The following is a 22,996-nucleotide window of genomic DNA, read 5'->3' as shown; positions in this document are numbered from 1 at the left end:
CATTATTAGTTACTTAGTTACAGCTTTATTGGAATGTGGAAAGACTGACGTGGCAAAGACATGCCTAGGGAATGGTCAGATAAGAGATAGCATAGCTCACAGCTACACAGTAGGCAGAGCAAGAGGCTAGGAAGGAACCCTTCTTAAATCCCGGATCTGCGCACCTTCCGCCGCGCCTTAAAGACCTTACTATTTCACCAGGCCGGCCTGGCCTAATTTTCCCCCTCTTTTATAAAAGATTTTTAAAATTTTAAATATTTTTAGTATTTATATATTCAATTTTAAATTGGTTTTAAAAGTTTGGGGTTTTAAATTTGTCGGGGCCAAAATTATTTAATTTGATTTTATTCTATTTTTTAAATTTTGTATTGTATGTGTTTTTATTGTTTGGCTGTGCACCGCCCTGAGTCCTTCGGGAGTAGGGCGGTATAGAAATCTAATAAATAATAATAAAAATAAATAAATAATAAAATAATAAATGATGGTAGAAGAATTGTATTTTCATATTTGCAAAGTTCTAATCACATAGTCTTATAATAAAATAGAATTAGCTTCTCTAGTCATGTTTTTCTCTCTGACCTGTTACAACTTCAGAAATAAACACTAATTCAGATGGATTTCTTGCCTAATACTGTATATCACTTAGCTGTACCAATAGGACAGAGTCATTTATCTATAAAGTTCCACTCCTGCCTCCCCATGCTCTCAGTAGGAGAACAAGCTATACATGAAACCATGGGAGCCACAATCTGGGACATTAGCCATGTAGCCTAGGAGCTCTGTGTTAATTTTTAGAGTGTTAATTGCTTAAAGCATCCACATTAGCTTGTAAACTCATTGTAGGTATTGAACAGCAAAAGATTATTTGGTTGTCATTTATACCAGCAACTTCAACTATTTATTTATACCAGCAACTTCAACTATTATTTAATAAATTCTATTGATTGAATGTTAATTGAAGTTTCATTTTGGATTCTCCAAATGGATGTCTTCTTAAAAATCCATAGCACTTGATGCTATTTGTACTGCCACTCTAAAAATCCTTAGTTCGTGGCAATAGACACAATACATTTGATTGCAATATGTTTGTCCATTCATACTTGACGTTGAGAATTGGCAGACATGAGCTGCAAGCAAAGTTAAGGGGAGTATTATCCTACAATAACAGAAAAACTACTTATTTGTAGGTAACAGATATTGGACCAATATTCTATACAAAATGTAACCCAACCTAAATATGTTTTGTTTAAATTGGCATATAGAATAAGAAAAGGAACACTCCATGGATCTAGCTAGCAGTTTACCTTTTTTAATGAAAAATTGGGGTGGAGGGGGAGCGAGCGAATGAATGAGAGAGTCTCTGTTTCAGTTTCCCAACAGGAAAAAATAAACATAGACAAGAATAGCAAGAACTGAAGTGTGATGAGAAACTCTTATCATGTGCATGAGTCTTAGAAGTTCCCAAGTCATTCATGGCTATTCTTCCTTTCAAGTCCAAACTGGGGGAAAAATGAGGAATTCTGAATCCTGGAACTTACAAAGATTGCTCTGTTCAGGCTAGAATGCCAAGTTCATTGCAGATGCATTTAGTTTAGGCCTAAGGAAATTGTCAAAATACAAAAAAAAAAAGTGGTCAGGAAACAATGTTTAACACAACAAGGGACCAGCAGTTAGGCAATATTCCCTCTTCCACAAATGAGGATGCCCCATATATGTCACAAATCAGCAATACATTAGGTCAAAATCACCATCAGCAAGCAAAGGGAGCTCTGAAGAAAAGACATTCATGACATTCGCTAAAGAAATGGAAAAATGTAGCATCAGCTATAGCAATGTTCTAGGAAGAGGTTAGCTGCTGTCTTTTCACAGATTAAAGGGATCTCATATTTTGTTAAAGATATCTTGCAGTTATAAAAGAGACTACATTCCAACTTGCAAATGCAGAGAACACTCTCCAATATTACATCTGAGGAAAAATATCCCATGCCATGCACTTAGGTAGCTTTTGCAAGTTGCTCTGGGGAATTCCATACTTCCTTTTGCTGTGAAACTCATAAAATTAAGGATATTGTCAAAAAGCAAGGGCCACAAAGTAGCTCAGCCTCCTTCTCATCTTTCCTACTTCCTGGACTAAGGAATTTCTTCTGTAATTCTTTCTGTCTTATCCATATTTCCAGGGTCTGTTAGACATTCAGTCAGCTGGCATCACCTATGCTTCTAGTCCACAGGCAAAAAGATACAAACCTTCTTTGTAGAGCTGAGTTTTTCACTCAGCTTGCTGAGGCTTGCTGCTTCAGCTCAGCTGGGGCATCAGTTTGCTGTTTCTATATCATTACCATACTTTCCAACCAATTTTCTGGCTGCTGGTGATATTCCACCATTTTGTTAAATTGGAAGACTTCAACTTTCCCTTGGTGAGTGGATTGGATTAGTCCAGGATTCTGTGGCTATCATGCAACCATGGACTGACACAGTTAAGTCATGGTTGCATGGTAGCCATAGAATAAGTTTATTAAGGGCCTACGCATATGAGAGTGCATATACAATATCCAGGTTTTCCTTAGGCCTATGTTTCATGAACTTTGGCATGCAGATCATTTCTGACTTCTGGAGAATTTTGGGATATGACGATCTTGTGGAAAAGCACTCATTAACAAAATTTACCTTGAAGGATCCTGAGCATTTTCAGAGCACTCTTGCAGATTGTTCCATGACTCTGTGGGCATTTCTTTCTGGGTGGAACGTTCTTTGAAGGACAATGTCTTGTTGAGTATAACTTCTAAGTATTTGGGGTATTTGTTATGAACAAGAAGAGGAGCCTCAAACTGTATGTTTGTTTAAACAGAAATGCTTCTTATTTATATTTCAACAAATCATTTGGTGACACACACCCATTTACATAAAATGTATATAAAATTTACATAAAATTTACAAAAAATGTGTCCGTACAAAATTGGCTCATATTATTAGCAAATGAGAATAGCGAGCAAGAATAACACCACAAACAACTGATGAAAATCTAAAGCACCTATCTTGGTTTCATCAGTTGCCCATTATTACCATTGTCCCCCAAAATATGTATGTGGCTTTCAGTCATTCAGATATTCCCTATTCCTGATCTTGCCTGATGTCCTAGTAGTCCATATTACAATAGGAGAGAAAACAATAGTTCAATTCTGAAAACATAATTTCTTCAGGTATTCCCTAGGGAACTGAATTCAGACTTAATAATTACCTTCTTCTTTCTTCATCTAAATTACTGTTATTAATTCTGTTGTTTTCTCAAATCCTTCTGAATTTCAGTGCCTATTAGAAAGATTTAAAAAGTACTGATGTAGGAAATTGCTTCTCCCTCTTTCTCTTAAAATATTAGCTCCTTTTAGAGGTCAAGAGAAACATGGCAGGCTTATGGATCGATTAGCATCCCGAAATCTATCCTAGATAGACCAAGATTCAGCTACAACAAATCAGGAGGTGTTAACTGCGGAACAGCTAATGGCTTTATCCTAGGGATACGGGGGGTTCTTTGCGACTTGCCCTTGTAATGGGGACACCATTTTTACTAATCTTAATGCTAGTACTGAGTCCCCATGTTGTATGCATGACTCACAGGTGCAGCATCTTTCATCCATATCCTCCATATCACAAGTACCATCATCCAGGAGACCTTATGGTTGGTGGAATTTCATCTCAAGTTGGTCCAGTCTCTGAAAAACTCAGCTTTCAAGTTCATCCTCCACCAGTATTGCCTGGGCAGTTTTTGTAAGGACTGTACTTATATTTGCTTATACTTTCCTGTGTTTATGATTGCCAAAATAATTAATTATAGCATTTCCATCACAAAGCAATAGTTAATTGACTGGGTTGAAATTAGATGCTAAGAACAGCATTCTTTTCGCAACCGGGCAAAATATAGTGTGGAATATAATGAGATAAAAGCAAACTTCCAAAACCAAATTTTCTCCAAATAACTGGGCTTCCATGCCTCTAAATCTCAATTATTGCTAATCTGCCTGGGCACTACTATGGGGAAGGTAGCTTGGTGAAGTCTGATTTAGTGCTCTTTTTTCTACGTAGTCCTCCTACATAATATAAATTAACTTGTTTTGTATCTAATACAATTATCCCTTCAAAAAAACTGCAAGATCTTCTACTCCAATTAACAATGCAAGAGTGTCTGCTACCCTGGCTCTCTGCTAGAGGACTGTCTTCCTTTTTTTCTTTTTCTTTTTCTTTTTTAAGTCATATTATATATGTGGATTCCAGACATCCCTGTGTTTTATACCTAACATTATTTGCCCAATTTTCCTGAAGGCATGCCACTATTCTGACAATAAATATGAATTCTTGTTCACATACACTTGTGCATCCTAATGAGTGTTGATTTATCATATCAGAAAGGTAGAATTGCTTGATGGAGCTGGCATGTTATATTGTAACTACTGACTATAATAAAAGAACTAGTAGAATATACTTCTGATGTTTAATGTAACTCTCATTGTAGCGGAGTTCCTAAGAATTACCAGCACATCCTGACTTTGGCATTTGCAGTAAAGGAGATCAATGAAAACCCACAAATCTTACCCAATCTCACCCTGGGCTTCTACATATATGATAGCTATGGCAATGCTCAAAGGACCTATCAGGCCACCATGCTACTTCTATCAGCAACTGAGAGACTGGTTCCCAACTACCTATGCAACTTCCAGAATAAAGTCATAGCTGTTATTGGAGGATTGGATGCTGAAATCTCACTCCATGTCGCAAATCTCTTGGATATCTTTAAGATTCCACAGGTAGGTTGGACAACCTTATATGCAAATGTCATTCGACCTGTAGAATCCTATTTTCACAATGCAGTTTTGTTTTGCAGCATTAGGTATATTCAAATAAATGGTTCAGGAGTTGAAAAATGCCTCCCTGAAATTTGACTTTATTCAATTAAAAACTGATGTGATTGTTTTTGTGCCTTGAGCTCACATTGGCCAACTATTAAATTTACTGCAAATTATTGAAAGAAGAAGGGTTTCCTCTTTTCTGGGTCCTAATTTGGTTTTTGGTTTTGTTTTCATATTAATAAATATTACATGAAGCATGCCATAATTAGGTGGCTCATTAATCTGAATGTATCATATTTCACAAATGCTTTAAATTATTTGTACATGTCTACAGCAAGGCTAATTTGTCAGTTCCAGTCTGAAAATTCTCTTACTTTATTAAACTTGGGATAATGTAAAATGTGTACCACTTCCCAGTTAAAACCATCTCTGTTATGAAATTAAGCAAGTTTTATCATGTCTTTTGACTATTCCTTGACATTGGGTGTGTTCTATAAATCTTACGCTTCTTTGTCCTACACCTTCAAGCCAAATCAAAACTTTATTACTGTCATAGATCAATCCTTAAGCTATGTTTTGTAAATGAAAGCTTTGTCTTCTGAACCTAAAGAGTCTTTGATTAGGTTTATGAACTTTGAATTTATAAATTTTGAATCAGTTTGTTGCCTTGTACATTATTGAGATGGCAGTAAATTATGCTAAGCTTCAAATTGTTTCTTAAATGTGTTGTATGATGTCCTTGATGCTCTCTGAGCTTGCTTGTTTTCTTGCAGACATTTTATTACCCAAACTAGGTAACATCATCAGTGCTAGTGTATGGCAGAGATGTTTCCCCCATGGTTGTGATAACAAAATTATGATTAGTTGTGCAGCTAGTAATTTCTTTATAATTTTTTTTGTGTTTATATAGCAAAAAATGTTGCAAGAAAATGAATTTAGGTGAAATCTGCAAATGTAAATTGTGACTATTGCTGATGTAATAAATGTAACTTTATTTCGCCTTCAGCTGTAGAAATTTAACCATTTGAAATTTGATATCAACATACAAATCCCTTTGTCTACCTGTGCATGTAGTCAAAACTACTAGGTATACCTATGCATGAAGACAAACAGGGATGGTATATCCTCTTTTGATATTTAGAAGATATGAAACAGCAATTATCCATCACTTACAAATCTGCAGCTTGGTTTTAGATAAATTCATATCAGTAATTCCTTCAGATCTGGAGCATCACTGAATGGCAATCAACAGACGTCCGAGCCCTTCCATGCAGTTATGCTTTCCAGAACTACCATCTCAATGGAATACCCATATCAACAAGGGGCAACAAATTCCTTTCTGGAATTCCTACTTCAATGAGCCAGCCAACACTGTTTTGAAGGGTTGGTATAAGAATTATTAATTCAATATACTGTATGTTGATTGTTTTGAACACTTGAAAATGTTTCCTAGATGCGGCTCTTATCTCCTTTTCCTGTTTCTCTCTAGCTCATTTATGGCTCTGCGCCGATAATGAATGATAAAACTCCAGGCCTTTCCTTTTATCAAATGGTTCCCCCAGAAGAACTTCAGCATAAAGGGATTCTCTCACTGCTCCTGCATTTTAATTGGACATGGATTGGGATTTTTATCATGGACAGTGACCAGGGAGAAAAATTTGTAGAAACGGTGATTTCTCTTTTTCCCAAAAATGGGGTTTGTGTTTCTTTCATTCACCGATTCCCCAAATTTACTGTTTTCAATGGATTTGAGGGCATGCTTCAACAGGGGGCAAAAATATATGATCATGTCATGAATAGTAAGGTTAATGCATTGGTGTACAATGGAGAATTCCTTGCTATGAGCTATTTGTTATGGTTGCAGTATATTCCAAATATAGAAAAGGTGAGAAGTAAACCAAAAGGTATTGTGTGGATAATAACAGCACAGGTGGAGTTCAGTTTAATCCCTTTTCAACGTGCTTGGGATATAAAAGTAATTGATGGTGCCCTTTCCTTTATGCTGCATTCCACTGCTCTACCAGAATTCAGATCATTTGTTGGAAAACAAAACCCATTCACTGCAAAGGGAGATGGATTTATCAGACAGTTCTGGCAAGATGCCTTTGACTGTGTATTCCCAAATGTTGTTATGAGTGATGTGCCTGAGAATGATTGTAATGGTACAGAGGATCTGGAGAGCCTTCCTGGGACTCTTTTTCAAATGGACATGACTGGCCACAGTTATAGTATCTACAATGCTGTACATGCCATAGCTCATGCTTTACATGCTGTGTCCTCTTCAAGAGATACCGAGAGATCAATGGCAGGTAGGGTAGGACGGAAGATTCGTAGTCAACAGTTCTGGAAGGTAATATCCTCGTTAAGCAAAATACTTTTAAAGTAAGCTTAATGCAAACCTTGAATCTGTACTATGACTGACTTCCAATGCCCTAGATTTCGGGGGGGGGGGAATAATGCTTCAATTAGAATGCTGTGTATCTATTTATTTCCACTATCTTAAGTATTGATTGCTATATGACTATTGCCCATTGATTTCTGTTGGGACTCCACCTATGCTACTTAACTTATAGAATGGAATGGAATGGAATGGAATGGAATGGAATGGAATGGAATGGAATAGAATAGAATAGAATAGAATAGAATAGAATAGAATAGAACAGAACAGAACAGAACAGAACAGAACAGAACAGAACAGAACAGAACAGAACAGAACAGAATAGAATAGAATAGAATAGAATAGAATAGAATAGAATAGAATAGAATTTTTTATTGGCTGAATGTGACTGGACACACAAGGAATTTGTCTTGGTGCATATGCTCTCAGTGTACAGGAAGGAAGATACATTCATCAAGAATCATAAGGTACAATACTTAATGATAATTTCAGAAAGTTTATTTAACAGCCTACATGAATATCATTTGGAAATATATCTGTTTTTCTGCATCTTTATGATTGTCTGGTAAACCTAAATTATTACATTTTCTTTTCAATTTAGTTCCACTATTTTTTGAGAAATGTTGCTTTTAACAACACTGCTGGGGAACTGGTCTCCTTTGATCAGAATGGGATTGTAGCAGCTGGATTTGATATTATCAACTTGATTGCTTTCCGAAACAAGTCCATTCTTCATGTGAAAGTTGGAAATGTGGACCATTCAGCTCCTTCAGATAAACTATTAACCATCAATGATGAAATGATTACATGGCACAGCTGGTTTAACCAGGTAGGATTTAATTATTGTCCTTCATTCTGAACAAACATGCTGTTTTTTTTAATTTGATACATCAATTCATATTATTGGACAAAAGGAAATTCTTACATAAAGTTATCTCCCTATAACCAACTTGTAGAGCACAATTTCATATCTGATCATCTGTAAAGATGACCATTAACAGCTTTTAGGTTAAAGTAGGACATCATGTCTCCATGATGCAATACAATTATATAATATAATAAAGAAACAACAATTTGTTTCAGCCCACTGTGGGCCTATGCTACACCTATCTTAAATCCAGGGTTGTTGTTTTTTCTTTTCAGAATTCATGATTGCACTTGTTTAATCTTAAAACAAGTATATTTAACTGAGCTTTACAATGGAAACATCTTTTTCAAACTATTATTCCTATATCTAAACTGGATATGACCATGATATGCTTTCATCATTTTAAATGACGACAATAGACTAAAAAGCTTCCAGATGTATAAGTTTCCTCTTTAATTTCCAGGTGATACCCATCTCTGTCTGCAGCAAGAGCTGTTATCCTGGTTCCAGCAAAAAAGTGAAGGAAGGAAAGGCATTTTGCTGTTATGACTGCATCCCCTGTCCAGAAGGGAGAGTTTCAACTGAGAATGGTAAGAGATGTTCATCACCACCTGAACCGGAATTGGTATTCAGCTGGATTGGAACGTTCGGGCAAACTGGTAGTGGAGACCTGCGGGTGGGCCTGCCCACCCGCCTGGGCACAATCCCGTCCTATATCACTGTATTTTTGATGCCGCATGTATGTGTGAACGGTGTGCAAGAGCGAATTGCCGTGTTGTTTGATATGGCACGCATGCGCGGATGGCACGCAAGAGTGAATTGCCATGTTTTGTGATGCCACACGCATGCACGGATGGCATGCAAAAGTGAATTGCCATGTTTTGTGATGCCACATGCATGCATGGATGGTGCGAGCATGCGCACATGCTCACATTTCTGGTGCTGGGTGAACCGGTTGCTACAATATGTGAAGCTCACCTCTGACCTGAACATTTACAAATAATTGTGTAATTGTGAAGGAAATGATCAGATAAGAGACAGCATAGCCTGCAGCTGGATAACAGGTGGGACAAGCCACTCAGAAGAGACCCTCCCCAGTTTCTCGGGTTGCAAGATTCTGTGAATGTAGATTCACAATAAAGTAGAAATAATTCATCAAGTTGTGATTCCTATCTGGTTTATCCTGGGAGGTCATCACTACCTTCCTCATTCGATTCACTTTCGTCTCCACTATGAAACCTACTGAGAGCAATGATTCCCTACCTCTCCCCAGCAAAGGAAGACAAGGAGAACAAATGAAGCTAAAAGGGAAGCAACTGAATATACTTTCCTCCTTCTTCTACCTGAGTTGAAACCCAACTTATAAAATGGGCATGGTGGGGAGCAATTCTCACTAGAGAGAATTCTCTTCTTTCTAGTGATCAAATCTGCCAAGCAGGAAGCAGGAGTTTGAAGGAAAACAAATCTTGGGTGGAAATATAACATGAAACTTTGGAATCATCTTCCCCCAAAATACAGGCCTTAAAGAAACTGATTAAGATCCAGCTTTTCCCCAGGCCTTGGGCCAGAATAAGTAGTCCCCATTTTAGATGCTGTAGTATTTCTTAGCCATGTTTGACATTTATTGTTTACTTGGTTTTAATTATTTTATTTTATTTATTTATTGTAGTGGGGAGGATTTGCTATCTTTGACATTTCCTCTATTTTTGTATGTCACCAAAAGTCTCACGGCTAAAGATGGGTAGTGTCAAAATGCTTTAAATAAATAAATATACTGGCAAATGGATCAGACCACATGTACAACTGTCATTGCTTTCCAGTCTTTGAGAAGCTCTTATAATGAAGCACTTATTCTTACTTCTTCTTCCTGCATCTAGAATCCAGGATACATTCACAGATCAGTCAGTTACTGGCTAAAGAGCAGGTCTGAAGAGCAGTACAATGGCAAAGCAAAAAAAACCAAAAAAAAAAAAACCATTCCATATGTCACAAATGTTCTTAAACATTTTTCTGGCATTTTATCAAAATTCTGCCAAATACCATCCCAGGCACACTTCACAATTTGAACATCTTCTGTCAGATAAACTAATTTTACTTTATTGTGAGGCTATATTAACAGAATCTCATGAGCCTGAAAGTACAGTTCTTCCTCCATTATCTTTACAGTCCAAGAAATTAGGGAAATTCTCTTCTGAGCCTATTGCCCTGTCAATTATGCTGACTTTTATCTGATCCTAAGTACAGACTATGGGTTCACTCAGTGGTGGGATTCAAATAATTTAACAACTAGTTCTCTGCCCTAATGACCAGCTGGGTGGGTGAAGCTATGGTGGGCATAGCCAGGGGGTGTGACAGGCAGCACTCTGCCTCCTGCACCACTCTGGGAGCAAAAATGGGCTGCGGGGGGCCGCGCCACACCCACTCCCCCTTTTGGGCCTAGAAGGCCTTCCTGAAGCCGCCTGGGAGCAAAAACGGGCTGTGGGAGGCATGTCACACACACCCCGTGCCCCATTTTGGGCCTAATAGGCCTCCCTGCACTTACCTGGGTGCCAAAATGGGGTGCATTGGGATTCCTGGAAGGAGCAGGGCAGGAAGGGGAGAGGCCAGCCAGCAATTTAACTACTGATTCGCCCAAACCAGCCCAAACCGGCTGAATTCCACCATTGGGTTCAATCTCCCAAATTCATTCTCACATACCATTACATCCTGTAATTTTTCCTTCATTTTTCTTTTATTTTTTTCCATGTAGCTGAACAATAATGGCATTCTTCCAACTGTTGTTCATAGATACACACTAATGGAAACAAGCTGTGCCACAATTCCACAAGCAATCTGCACCTGTATTTAATAATATCAATATTAAATTAATTATTAATTTAATAATATCAATATTAATATCTACATTCTTTTTAAAAAATTCTCACAAAATATATTTACTTCTATTGTATTAGATTCATTTCAAGTCTATTCTTCAACAAATCACTATTATTCCCATAAAAATCTATGAAATACTTTTCAAAAACATTCCCTAAATTCAGATTTATCTGAAATCATTTTATCACTGATGTTTAATTCCATTTGTATTGCTGGAGATTCCTTGTTTGGACATCTTTCCCACTATCCAAAGCATGTTTTCCTTCCATCAAAATATATCTGCATTTTTTCTGTTGAATATTAATTCTTCCTATCCTCCCTTCACTATATTTTTTTGACATTGTATTCCTTGTACATTGTGCAAGGAATATGACATTGTACACAATCTGCAGTAACCCCCTTTCAACTGTTTTTCCTCCCACAATCTCTTGGATGTGTTTATTTCCATCTACATTTTTTTTCACTTATCATTCCCTCAAACATCCTTTCTCATATTTTCGAAGGCACATATTTCTGTGGCAGTCTGGGTAATGTTTTCTTCCTTCCACTTCCCATTAATTGGCTTGGAAAATAATCTCTCTTCTGTCAGTTTGATATATAGTATTTGTATTAATCATTCTTCAGTTGTTCTTATTTTACTTTTCTTTTTACTCCTTTCCAACCTAATCCATTTATGTCCAATATCTACCTGACACTATCAAAACAGAATCTGTCATAAATTCAGTACCCTTCACTAATTTTGAAACAAACCTAAGTCCCTTCTAGCACTGAGGATGTTACCTAGTTTAATAATCAAATATCTGCAAGAAAACAACTAAATCCAGATGGATAAATACACAGTTCATCCCTCAGCTATAAACATTCTATTTGTACTAATTCTCTCAATCATTTATCCTATGATTTGACCAGCATTATAGATCTTTAATTCCTTTTGGCAGATGATAGATGAGAAAGAGAGAGAGAGATAATGTTAATTAAAACAAATAAAAATTATGTGCCAATTAAATTTAGCAGAAATTTTGATAATCATATTTTATAAAAAATATAAAGATTAAATACTTACAAATTAGCTTTAGGACTAGAATATGATTGTGCCATACAGAATATGTGTGACATAATAATGTTACATTATTTCTTCTTTTTCAGATAGAAATGAGTGTTCCAGATGCAAAGACAAATACTATCCAAACAAGAAACACAATTTTTGTATTCCCAAAAGTATTAGTGTCTTGACTTATGAAGAACCTTTAGGGATCAGTTTAGCCTGTATTACACTTTCTTTTTCAATGACTACTGCTCTTGTGCTTGGAGCATTTCTGAGCCACAACAAAACTCCCATTGTGGTAGCCAACAACAGGGATCTGACTTACACTCTCCTCATTTCCCTCCTGCTCTGCTTCCTTTCAGCACTGCTATTTATTGGCCAACCAGGAAAATTTACCTGTCTCCTGAGACAAACAACTTTTGGTGTGGTCTTCTCAGTGGCTGTTTCTTCAGTCTTGGCAAAGACCATCACAGTGGTTCTGGCTTTTATGGCCACCAAACCAGGATCCAGAATGAGAAAATGGATCGGGAAAAAATTAACTAATTCTATTGTTGTTTCCTGCTCCCTGATCCAAGCCGGCATTTGTACTCTCTGGCTATCAATTAACCCTCCATTCCCAGAGGCTGATATGATCTCAGTGACTGAAGAAATTATCCTTCAATGCAATGAAGGCTCTGTGACCATGTTTTATTGTGTCCTTGGCTACATGGGTTTCCTGGCTTTTATCAGCTTCACCACAGCTTTTCTTGCCAGGAAATTACCTGACAGTTTCAATGAAGCCAAATTCATCACCTTCAGCATGTTGGTCTTTTGTAGTGTTTGGTTGACGTTTGTTCCAGCATACCTGAGCTGCAAGGGGAAGTACATGGTGGCTGTAGAGATCTTTTCTATCTTAGCTTCGGGTGCTGGGCTTCTGGGTTGTATCTTTTTCCCCAAATGTTACATCATCGTCTTTCGGCCTGAGTTGAACAAAAGGGAACAACTAATGAGAAAGAAGATTGATTAATAATCCGTCTCATTCTTCTTCTGTCAACATTTTTAGTTTCAATGTATTAGTTATTAGTTTAAAGCCCTGCATGGCATAGGTCCAGGTTACTTATGGAACTGTCTCAACCCATTGGGACTGGCCTGCCCAACCGGTGCCAGCAGAGGAGGTGTGCTGCAGGTCCCATCATTCAAGGAATTCTGGCAGATGTGGTCCAGGAGAAAGTCCTTCTCTGTCAGGGAAGGCTCCTGCCCTTTGCAACATTTTACTCCCAGAGAGTGGCTTTCACTCTTTTGATCGGGAGCCTAAAGATCTGGCTCTGTCAGGTGGCTTGGAGCCCTAATGGGGCAGGATCACACTGGAGGTGGTTGTTGAATTAAAATTCAATCTCAACACCCCATGCATCCAGTTTCCTCCCTCCCTCCCAGCATTTAACTGTTTTATATGTGTGTGCATTTTCCAAACATTCTAAGGTTTTACTAAAGGGCGATGATGCATCCTACCCTTTCTTATCAGTTCTTGAGATTTTATCCTCTTTTTCAGCATTTTTTCTGAAGCATATTCACTGTTGTCCCATTATTAGTTACTTTCTGATGAGAAGGAATCTCAGTGACTACATTGTTAATCTAGGATTATGTACCTCCTTTCTGGAGTTTTTCAGAAACTAATTGGTGAGAAAGTTACATGAGTAAGTAAATCTTGAATGAGACTAGTGGATAAATGGTCTAATATTTTCAGCAGTCAGTTCATGTGGAAGATCATTATTTAAACAGGAGTGCAAAGATCCAAGAATATGAAGAAATATGTCTCATCAATAGATTCCAGGCTTAGTGAAAACTTGAAGGAGTAGGAAAGGTTTTATATCTGGATTTAAATTCTAAATTATGGATGATCTCATCATGTTTGTCCTTGTATCCATGCACTCTGGCAGTTTAATAATCGTTAATATTTGTAAATAATTGTTCAGTATCAATAGAATGTCCTCTTTCCATTTACAGTAGACCTAGTGTTTGTCTATCATTCAAAGAGGCTGCCAATCATTATCAGTTACTTGGTTACTTCCTACCATTTCAGAAAGAAATGCAAATGGATCTCTTGCCTATAACTGTTTACCATCTAGCTATACAGATGGGTCAAAATCATCCACCTGAACAGTTCCTACCCTCACCCCACCCCCATCCCATTCCACTAGAAAAGCCAGCTGCACTAGCAGGTGCTATCTGGGACATTGGCCACTGTAATCTAAAAACTCTGTGTTAACCCTTAGACTGTTAACTGCTTAATTTGTGTTAGTGGACTTCCAGGGGAAATTTGGGGAAGTGAAGGACACGAGTGACTGCAGCAACCTGTGAATAGACCAATTCTTTGGAATAAGGAGGTAGGGAGAGTACTCCAGATGGCTACATGAGGAGATCATAAGACAGGGGGTGGTTTTGCAGGTTTGAATGCCTGGAGAAAAGTGGATTAGCCACTTTACTTGCAAACACGGCATATATTTTTAATGGACACTAATTATACAAACGTCACTTTCTAATCATTTCAGAAATTTCTCATTAATGTTTCTCAACTGCAAGAAACTTTCGAAATGACAAGTTTGGAAGTGCTGGGTGACTCTGCCTTCAATCCCAAATGAGATAAATGTTAATCAGAAGCTGTTATTTGCAATAAAGAAGATCAATGAAAACTTACAGATCCAATCTCACATTGCATTTCTACATCTGTGACAGGCAGCTATGACAATGCCCAGAAAACCTATCAGGCTACAATGACATTGACTTCCAAACACATACTGTATGTAATACAAGAAATAATGCAATCGTTATTGTTGGGGAACGATATTTCCAAATTTATTTACATGTAGCAACTATCTATAAAATTCCATAGATAGTACACTTTTGTCTTTCTATGTATGATTTTTTTAAATTTTCTACATAGTTTGGCTTCTGTTCTGCAACTTAACTGTATTTAAATGTATGTTCCTGTACCAATTGTCCTTGACTTGCATCCACTTGTCTTCCAGTAGAGATGGTTATTATGAATGGGTAGTCTCATTTTTTTTAAAAAAAAATTCCTTGGCACATATAGCAGAGACAGTATTGGCAGCACTGGCAGGAGGATGCAGGTGTAGGCTTCTAAGCAGGGGTGAAATCCAGCAGGTTCTGACAGATTCTGGAGAACCGGTAGTGGAAATTTTGAGTAGTTTGGAGAACTGCAAATGTCACCTCTGGCCCCAGAGTGTAGTGGGAATGAAGATTTTGCAGTATCCTTCCCCTGCCATGCCCACCAAGCCATGCCCACCAAGCCACGCCCACAGAGCTAGGAGGGATCTGAATTGGATGCCTGTATTTGGACAGTGGGTTTGCTTATTTCCTTTCATAATATACTTGGGAAATTGCTTATTACTTATTAAAGGTGTTATGAAGGATAATGTTTATGAAACCAGAAGTGTCCTGGTTTTGGTCACAACATTATAAAAAGATGTTGTGATTCTGGAAAGAGTACAAAGCAGAGCCGTCTTAACAGCATTATGGGCTCTGGGCAAAACAGTGTACTGGGGCCCCTATGACAACTACTCACAGGAATAAAAAATGTAAATGGTCAATAAAATTAAACACATATTGGCACTTCCAACAAAATTCATGTTGAAAAACACAATAATACTCAGTAAGCCATACAGTTTTTGTATTTATATGATACAAGATGCATTGAAGGGTTAACATACACAGATTAGTATGGGGCCCCTATGCTCATGAGGCTCACAGGCAAGTGCCCATCAGGCCCATGTGTTAAGACCCCCCTGTTACAAAGAGCAACAAAGATAATTAGAGGACTGGAGGCTAAAACATATGAAGATTGGTTACAGGAACAGGGCATGGCTAGTCTAGTGAAGAGAAGGACCAGTGTTCCATTGTTTTGGGGCTGTGACAGAGAAGAAGGGTTCAAACTATTTTCCAAAGAAGACCAGGCAAAGAATAATGGATGGAAACTGATCAAGGAAAGATTCAACCTGGAAATAAGAAGAAATGTTTTGACAGTGAGAACAATCAACCAATGGAACAGCTTGCCTTCAGAAGTTGTGGGAGCTTTATCACGGGAAGCTTTCAAGAAGAGACTGGACTCCCATCTGTCAGAAATGGTATCGGGTCTCCTGTAGGGTGGGGGGTGGGTGGGTTTGGAGTAGATGATCTACAAGGTCCCTGCTATTCTGTTTCCTTGTTTCCAGGATGAAAGACATTTCATGTAATTTTAAGGATTACATGGACATATTTTATTTTTTGCAAAACTGCAAAAGGAGGACTTAGAACATTCATTTTACAATTAAAGGAGAAGAAACCCATTAATATAGTGGAGCTATATTCTTTGACAATAGAAGATATTAAGACTATGTAGGAATAATGTACTCAAATTACTTTTAAGATTGTCTGCCACTGCATAAATGAATTTAACAGAGGTTATAGAACAGAGTTGGGGAATGATAACCTTTCTATGACTTGTAGACTTCAACTCCCAGAATTCCTGAGCCAGCCAATTCTGGGAGTTGAAGTCCACAAGTCATAAAAGCACCCATGTTGTACAAAAAAAAAAAACCTCAGGCAAAATAGAGACTTGGACTGAGGTAGGCTTGAAAATGGATTTTAAAATGCCAGACTACACCAGTAATATGGAAAAAGATTCCAAACAGATTTACAAGTGAAACCAACTGATGTCATAATTAAAGGAGACACACAAAAGATAAATCAGAAGAGTGACTTAGAGAAAAAATATATATCTTGAATTTACAAAGGGATCTGTTAAACTACTGAAGCTGTTCCTGAGAGGAGAGAAACAGACTGAGTTATAAAATATAGTCCACATTTCATGTTTAAAGCAGTGCTATATCAAGAAAATAATTAAATGCTGCTGGTAGAATTTAAGACAAATCTTCAGTAAAAAGAGTTCTATCAAAATATTCTATCAGAAATCTATTTCTTTTGGGTCCTTCTCTGTGTCTGTGTATACAGTATGTTTAGAGCTGACTGTGTTTTATGACTTCGTACCTTTTATTAGTTTTAACAGAAATGCTTCCTATTTATCCTTTAGTAAATTGTTTGGTGGTCCCCCATTTATGTAAAGTTTGAGTCTTGCTATTCCAAGGTAGTCATATCATAGCAAACTAGCTTCAGAATTCTGCCACAAACTGATGAAAATCTCTCTTGGTTTGGTCACTGTGCTCAACGTCACTATCCACCTTTTCCCAAAATATGACTGTCTTTTAATCACTCAAATATTCCCCATTAAGGATCCTTGCCAAATAATATCCTAGTTCCTATCAGAATAGTAGAGAAAACAATAGCTCAACTCTGAAAAAGATAATTTCTTCAGGACTTCCCTAAGGAACTGAACTCTGATTTAATAATCACCTTCTTGCTTGTGCATCTAGATTACTATTATTAATTCTACTGTTTTGCAAAATCCCAGTGAATTTAGTGCCCATTTACTATTAGCTAAAAAGACAGGTGTGGTAAATTTCTTCCCTCTGTTTCTTTTAAAAAATTAATAGCGTTTAGAGCTGGAGAGAAACATGGTAGGCTTATGGATGGGTAAGGAGCTCCAGGTCTGACTCTGGATACTCCAAGATTTAGACTAAAAAGAGTCAGGATCTGTTAAATGTAGACATTGTAGATGTGCATATGGCTTTATCCTAAAGAATAAGAGAGATTCTTTGAAATTTGCCCTTGTAATGGGGAGGACAATTTTACTAGTCTTAATGCTAATGCTGAGTTCCCATGTGGCATGCATAATTCACAGATGTAGCATCTTTCATCCATATCCTCCATATCACAAGTACCATCATCCAGGAGATCTTATGGTTGGTGGAATTTCATCTCAAGTTGGTCCAATCACTGAAAAAATCACCTTTGAAGGTCATCCTCCTCCAGTATTGCCTGGACAGTTTGTGTAAGGAATGTAATTATTTATTTATATTTTTCCTGCATTTATGACTGTCAAAATAAATAATTATAGAATTTCCATCAGAAAATAATAGCTGAGGTAAACTTAAAGAGATGCTAAGAATACCACTTTTTAAATCAACCAAGCAACATATACTGTGGTAATGAATGAAGTTTTTAAATCAAATTTCCTAAGACTGAGAATCTTCAAAGAGCTGGGCTTGCACACCTACCAGTATGATTCTGAGCCATTGCCACATTGTCCACTTTGGGGAGATAGCTTGGGGAAGGTTGATTCTTCATTTTTCTACATAATCCTCCTAAATAAAATATATTAATTTGCCTTGTATCTAATAAAACAATGGCATTCTTCAAACACACTGCAAGTTCTTCTACTCCAACTAACAATACAGGAGTGTCTACAAGCCTAGCTCTGGGCCAGAAGACTGTCTACCTTTTTGAAAGCCACATTATATATGTACATTCCATACATTCCATTTATATCTGAAATTATTTGCCCAAATTTCTTGCAGAAATGTCTGTATTCTGACAATAGATATTGAATCCTTTATGCCTGCACTTGCCTACAGATTAATTCTTTTTTAAAAAAATTTTTAAACTTTTATTAATTTAAGAAACCACATAATACATTTATAAATGCAAGTAAAACAATTTACAACAAGCATCATCTTAATAACATCTATCTATAATATCTGAATTGTTACAATATCAATATCCTATATTCTTCAATATACAATATTTCTCTCACCTTATATAATGATATTATTTTATTGATATCTCGTGTCTCTTTTTTAAATTTCATTTGATGTAAAAATTTATTTTACTCTATTGATATCTTTTCTTTTATTTAATTTTTCTTTCTTTCTTCTTCTCTTTTTTTTTCACTTCCCTCTAACCATTTATACCATTTTTGCCAGACCAGATAATATTCAGATTCTTCCTTTTCTTGGATCTCCTTGGTAAGTCTATCCATCTCAGCGCATTCCACAATCTACAGATTAATTCTACATCCTCATAGCTGAGTTTTACCATGTCAGAAGGATAGGATTACTTGTTATAGAAGGGGCTGGCCTGTTAGACTATGTTAGAATGTACAAACCTCTAGAATGTCCTTCTGATATGTAATGCAACTCTCATTGTAGCGGAATTCCTAAGAATTACCAGCACATACTGGCTTTGGCATTTGCAGTAAAGGAGATCAATGAAAACCCACAAATCTTACCCAATCTCACCCTGGGTTTCCATATTTATGACAGCTATGACATTGCTCAAAGAACCTATCAGGCCACCATGCTACTCCTATCAGCAACTGAGAGACTTGTCCCCAACTACTTATGTAACATCCAGAATAAAGTCATAGCTGTTATTGGAGGACTGGATGCTAAAATCTCCCTTCATATGGCAACTCTCTTGGATATCTATAAGATTCCACAGGTAGGTTGGACAACCTTGCATGCAAATATCATCCTATTTTTATTGTCCCACTTTTACAATTGAGTTTTGTTTTTTAGTGTTATGTGCAGTCTATTCAAGTAAATAATTTAGATGTTCATTGACTGTTAATGACTGTTAACTGTTAAACTTCCACAGGTAGATTGGACATCCTTGCATGCAAATGTGATGCTACCTATAGTGTCATACTTTCACAATGCAATTTTGTTTTTCAGAGTTAAATATATTCAAATAGTAAATAGTATTTGGAGTCAAATAGTAAATACTTCTTAACTAGAAAAATAACTCTCCTCTGAAATTTGACATCTTTGTGTTGCAGACAAGTCAAACTATTTTTCTTCTGTAACTTGGGCTCATATTGCCCAATTATTCAATGTTTTGAAAATTATTGTAAAAAGCTTGGTTTGCTGGCTCTGGATCTTGATTTGGTTTTTTTTTTAATATTTATAAATTGCAGTCTGATTAAGAATAATTTCATGAAGTGGATCCCAACTGGGTAGCTAAACAATTAAACAAAAATGGTATGCAATTTTTTTGGTTCAGTGATTTCTTCAAAATCCAATCATCATCTTAGAAAGTTGCATGAATAATGCCATAAATAGGTGATTCATTTAACTGAGTGCATCATTTTTCATAAGCTATATAATTTATTTCTACATGTTTACTGACAGCTAATTTGTCAGTGCCAGTCTTCTAGAAATCACTAAATTCTTCTAGACGCTTTTTTACTTTCTTAAACCTGGTATAATATAAAATTTGTATCCCTTCCCAGTTGAAACCATCTCTGTTCTGAAATTAAAAGAAATTTCATGTCTTTTGACTGCCAATTAACCTTCATTGGTATGTTTCTATAAATCTTGTATATCTTTGTCCTGCAAAATCAAATCAAAAGTTTGTTCCAGTTATAGACCAGCCTTTAAATTATATATTCCAAATGAATGCTTTATCTGTTCTAACTAAAGGTCTTTGGTTAGGTTTATGATGCGCTGAATATATTTTGCTGCCTTGTGCCTTATAGAGATGTCAAAGGTTTATAGTAAGTTCTTAGTGTTTCTGAACTGTTTTTGACATATGGCAGAGCTGTTTTTTATGGCCTGTGAAGACTGCACTGTGATTGGTTATGTGGCTAGACATTTCTTTATCAGTTACATTTTCTATTCTTATATAGTGAAAATTTTTGCAACAAAATAAATTTTCATGAAGTCAGCTAATATAAAAGATCTGTAACTATTCTTGAAGTTTTGTTTCACCTTCAGCATTACAAATTTAACCTTTTAAAATTTTACATCAACATACAAATTACTTGTTCTTCTGTGCATGTAATCAAAACATGGACAAACAAGGATTATACAGTATATCCTATTTTGATATTTGAAAATATGAAGCAGCAATTACCAAGAATCTACTCCTTGGTTTTAGATAAATTCATATCAATAATTCCTCCAGATCTGGAGCATCACTGAATGCCATTCATCAGACTTACAACATCTTCCATGCTATTAAACTTTTCAGAACCACCATCTCAATGGAATTCTCATATCAAGAAGGCAATGAATTCCTTTCCAGAATTCCCATCTCAGTCTGGTACTCAAGGCTGTTTTGAAGGGTTGGTATAATGATCATTAATTCAATATATGTTGATTGTTTTGAACACTTGAAAATCTTATCTAGATACTGCTGTTATCTTCTTTTCCTGTTCCTCTCAGCTCATTTGTGGCTCTGCTCCAATAATGAATGATAAAACTCCAGGACTTTCATTTTATCAGATGGTTCCTCCAGAAGCTCTTCAGCATAAAGGGATTCTTTCACTACTCCTGCATTTTAATTGGACATGGATTGCATTCCTTATCATGGACAATGACCAGGGAGAAAAATTTGTAGAAACAATGGTTCCTCTGTTATCCAAAAATGGAATTTGTGTTTCTTTCATTCAACAAGTCCCCAAACTTACTGATTTCACTAGACTTGATGACATGCTTCAGCGGGGGGAAAACATCTATGATCATATCATGGGTGGTAATACCAATGTACTGGTTTACAATGGAGAATCCTTTGCTATGAATTACTTGTTATGGCTGCAGTATATTCCAAAGATACAAGAGGTGAGAAGTAAACCAAAAAGTATTGTGTGGATAATAACAGCACAGATGGAGTTCAGTTTAATCTCTTTTCAATGTACTTGGGATATAAAAATAATCGATGGTGCTCTTTCCTTCATGATGCATTCCACTGCTCTACCAGAGTTCAGATCATTTGCTGGGAAACAAAACCCTTTTCGTGCAAAGGGAGATGGATTTATCAGACAGTTCTGGCAAGAAGCCTTTAACTGTGTATTCCCAAATGTTGTTATGAGTGATGTGCCTGAGAATATTTGCAGTGGTACAGAGGATTTGGAAAGCCTTCCTGGGACTCTTTTTGAAATGGATATGACTGGCCACAGCTACAGCATCTACAATGCTGTTCATGCCATAGCTCATGCTTTACATGCTCTTTTGTCCTCTAGAAATACTGAGAGATCAATGGTGGGTAGAGTAGAAAGAAACATTTATCATCAAGACTTCTGGCAGGTAATATCCTCATCTGGAAATGTATTATGAGTAAGCGTGATAGCAGCCTGGAATCTGTATTTTGATTATTTCCCATGTCCTAGAATTGGGGGGAAAATATGCTTCAATAAAAATGTTGTGCTTCTTTAATTATTGATTTTCTCGGTCTTAATTATTCATTACTACATGCCTATTATGCATTGATTTTTATTGTGTCTCCTCCTATATTAGACAACTTGTAACTTTAGAAACCTATTTTGCATCCCCCACGAATCTCACATGGAAATATATCTGTTTAGCTATATTTTTATAAGCATAAAAGTCAGAATCACTCTAGTTTGTTTTTTCTGTTCTTTCCATTAAGCAAGAGATTGTGGAAAGGTACAAAACAATTCTCTTAACTCTATCTCATTTTCACCAAAAATGATGAGCTATGTGCTCCTATTTAGAATTTCCACCCATAACCAGACAAATGATACTGTGGTGGTGCTGACCAGGTATCTAGGGCTCTAAGAATCTGAATGGAGAGTACTGAGAGTCTTTAGGTTTGGCCATTTAAGACTAGCTTCCAGTTTCCTTCCAGATGCACTAAAACTGGTCATCAGGTAAAGCCCAATATGGTACAGGGTCAGGTTATCTGCAGAGCCGCTTTCCCTGAGGACATCTATTCATCCTACCAGGTCACATAGGGTGGGGACACTCCTAGTTCCTTCCCCTAAATATTGCCATCTTTTGGAAGCTAGGAAGCTTGCCTTTTCCATGGCAGTTCCTGTCCTTTGGAACATTCTCTGCCCTGATGTTTGAAAGGTCTCTATCCTACTAGCCTTGTTTTAAATAAACAAATTATTTTAATTCATACCCTTGACTATATCTTTTCTTTAATTGCAATACCATGAAAAAGAAGTAAAATGTGACTAAATATCTGCATTTCAGTTCTCTATCTCCATGGAGTCTGTAATCCCAAATTCTTGCATTTTTATTTTCAATTTAGTTCCAATATTTTTTGAGAAGTGTTGCTTTCAACAACACTGCTGGGGA

The 22,996-nt window shown here is 36.7% G+C and overlaps 2 protein-coding genes across 2 annotated transcripts; both read left to right on the top strand.

The window, feature by feature from the left end:
- The first annotated feature begins 3,601 nt into the window (after positions 1-3,601).
- Positions 3,602-13,029, top strand: LOC117669064 (vomeronasal type-2 receptor 26-like). The gene is made up of 6 exons (XM_034423184.1): positions 3,602-3,762; positions 4,505-4,796; positions 6,328-7,188; positions 7,838-8,065; positions 8,568-8,694; positions 12,125-13,029. Exons 1-6 carry the CDS (start codon positions 3,602-3,604, stop codon positions 13,027-13,029), a joined length of 2,574 nt encoding a protein of 857 aa, XP_034279075.1.
- Positions 13,030-17,755: 4,726 nt separating this feature from the next.
- LOC148113963 (vomeronasal type-2 receptor 26-like) lies at positions 17,756-22,102 on the top strand. The gene is made up of 3 exons (XM_087893561.1): positions 17,756-17,946; positions 19,103-19,394; positions 21,080-22,102. The coding sequence occupies exons 1-3, from the start codon at positions 17,756-17,758 to the stop codon at positions 22,007-22,009; spliced, it is 1,413 nt and encodes a 470-aa protein (XP_087749687.1). The 3' UTR covers positions 22,010-22,102.
- Positions 22,103-22,996: the final 894 nt, after the last annotated feature.

This window comes from Pantherophis guttatus, chromosome 4 (assembly GCF_059756535.1).
Source record: "Pantherophis guttatus breed Tessera chromosome 4, ASM5975653v1, whole genome shotgun sequence".
NCBI lineage: Eukaryota > Metazoa > Chordata > Lepidosauria > Squamata > Colubridae > Pantherophis > Pantherophis guttatus.
This window is presented reverse-complemented; position numbering and strand designations above follow the sequence as displayed.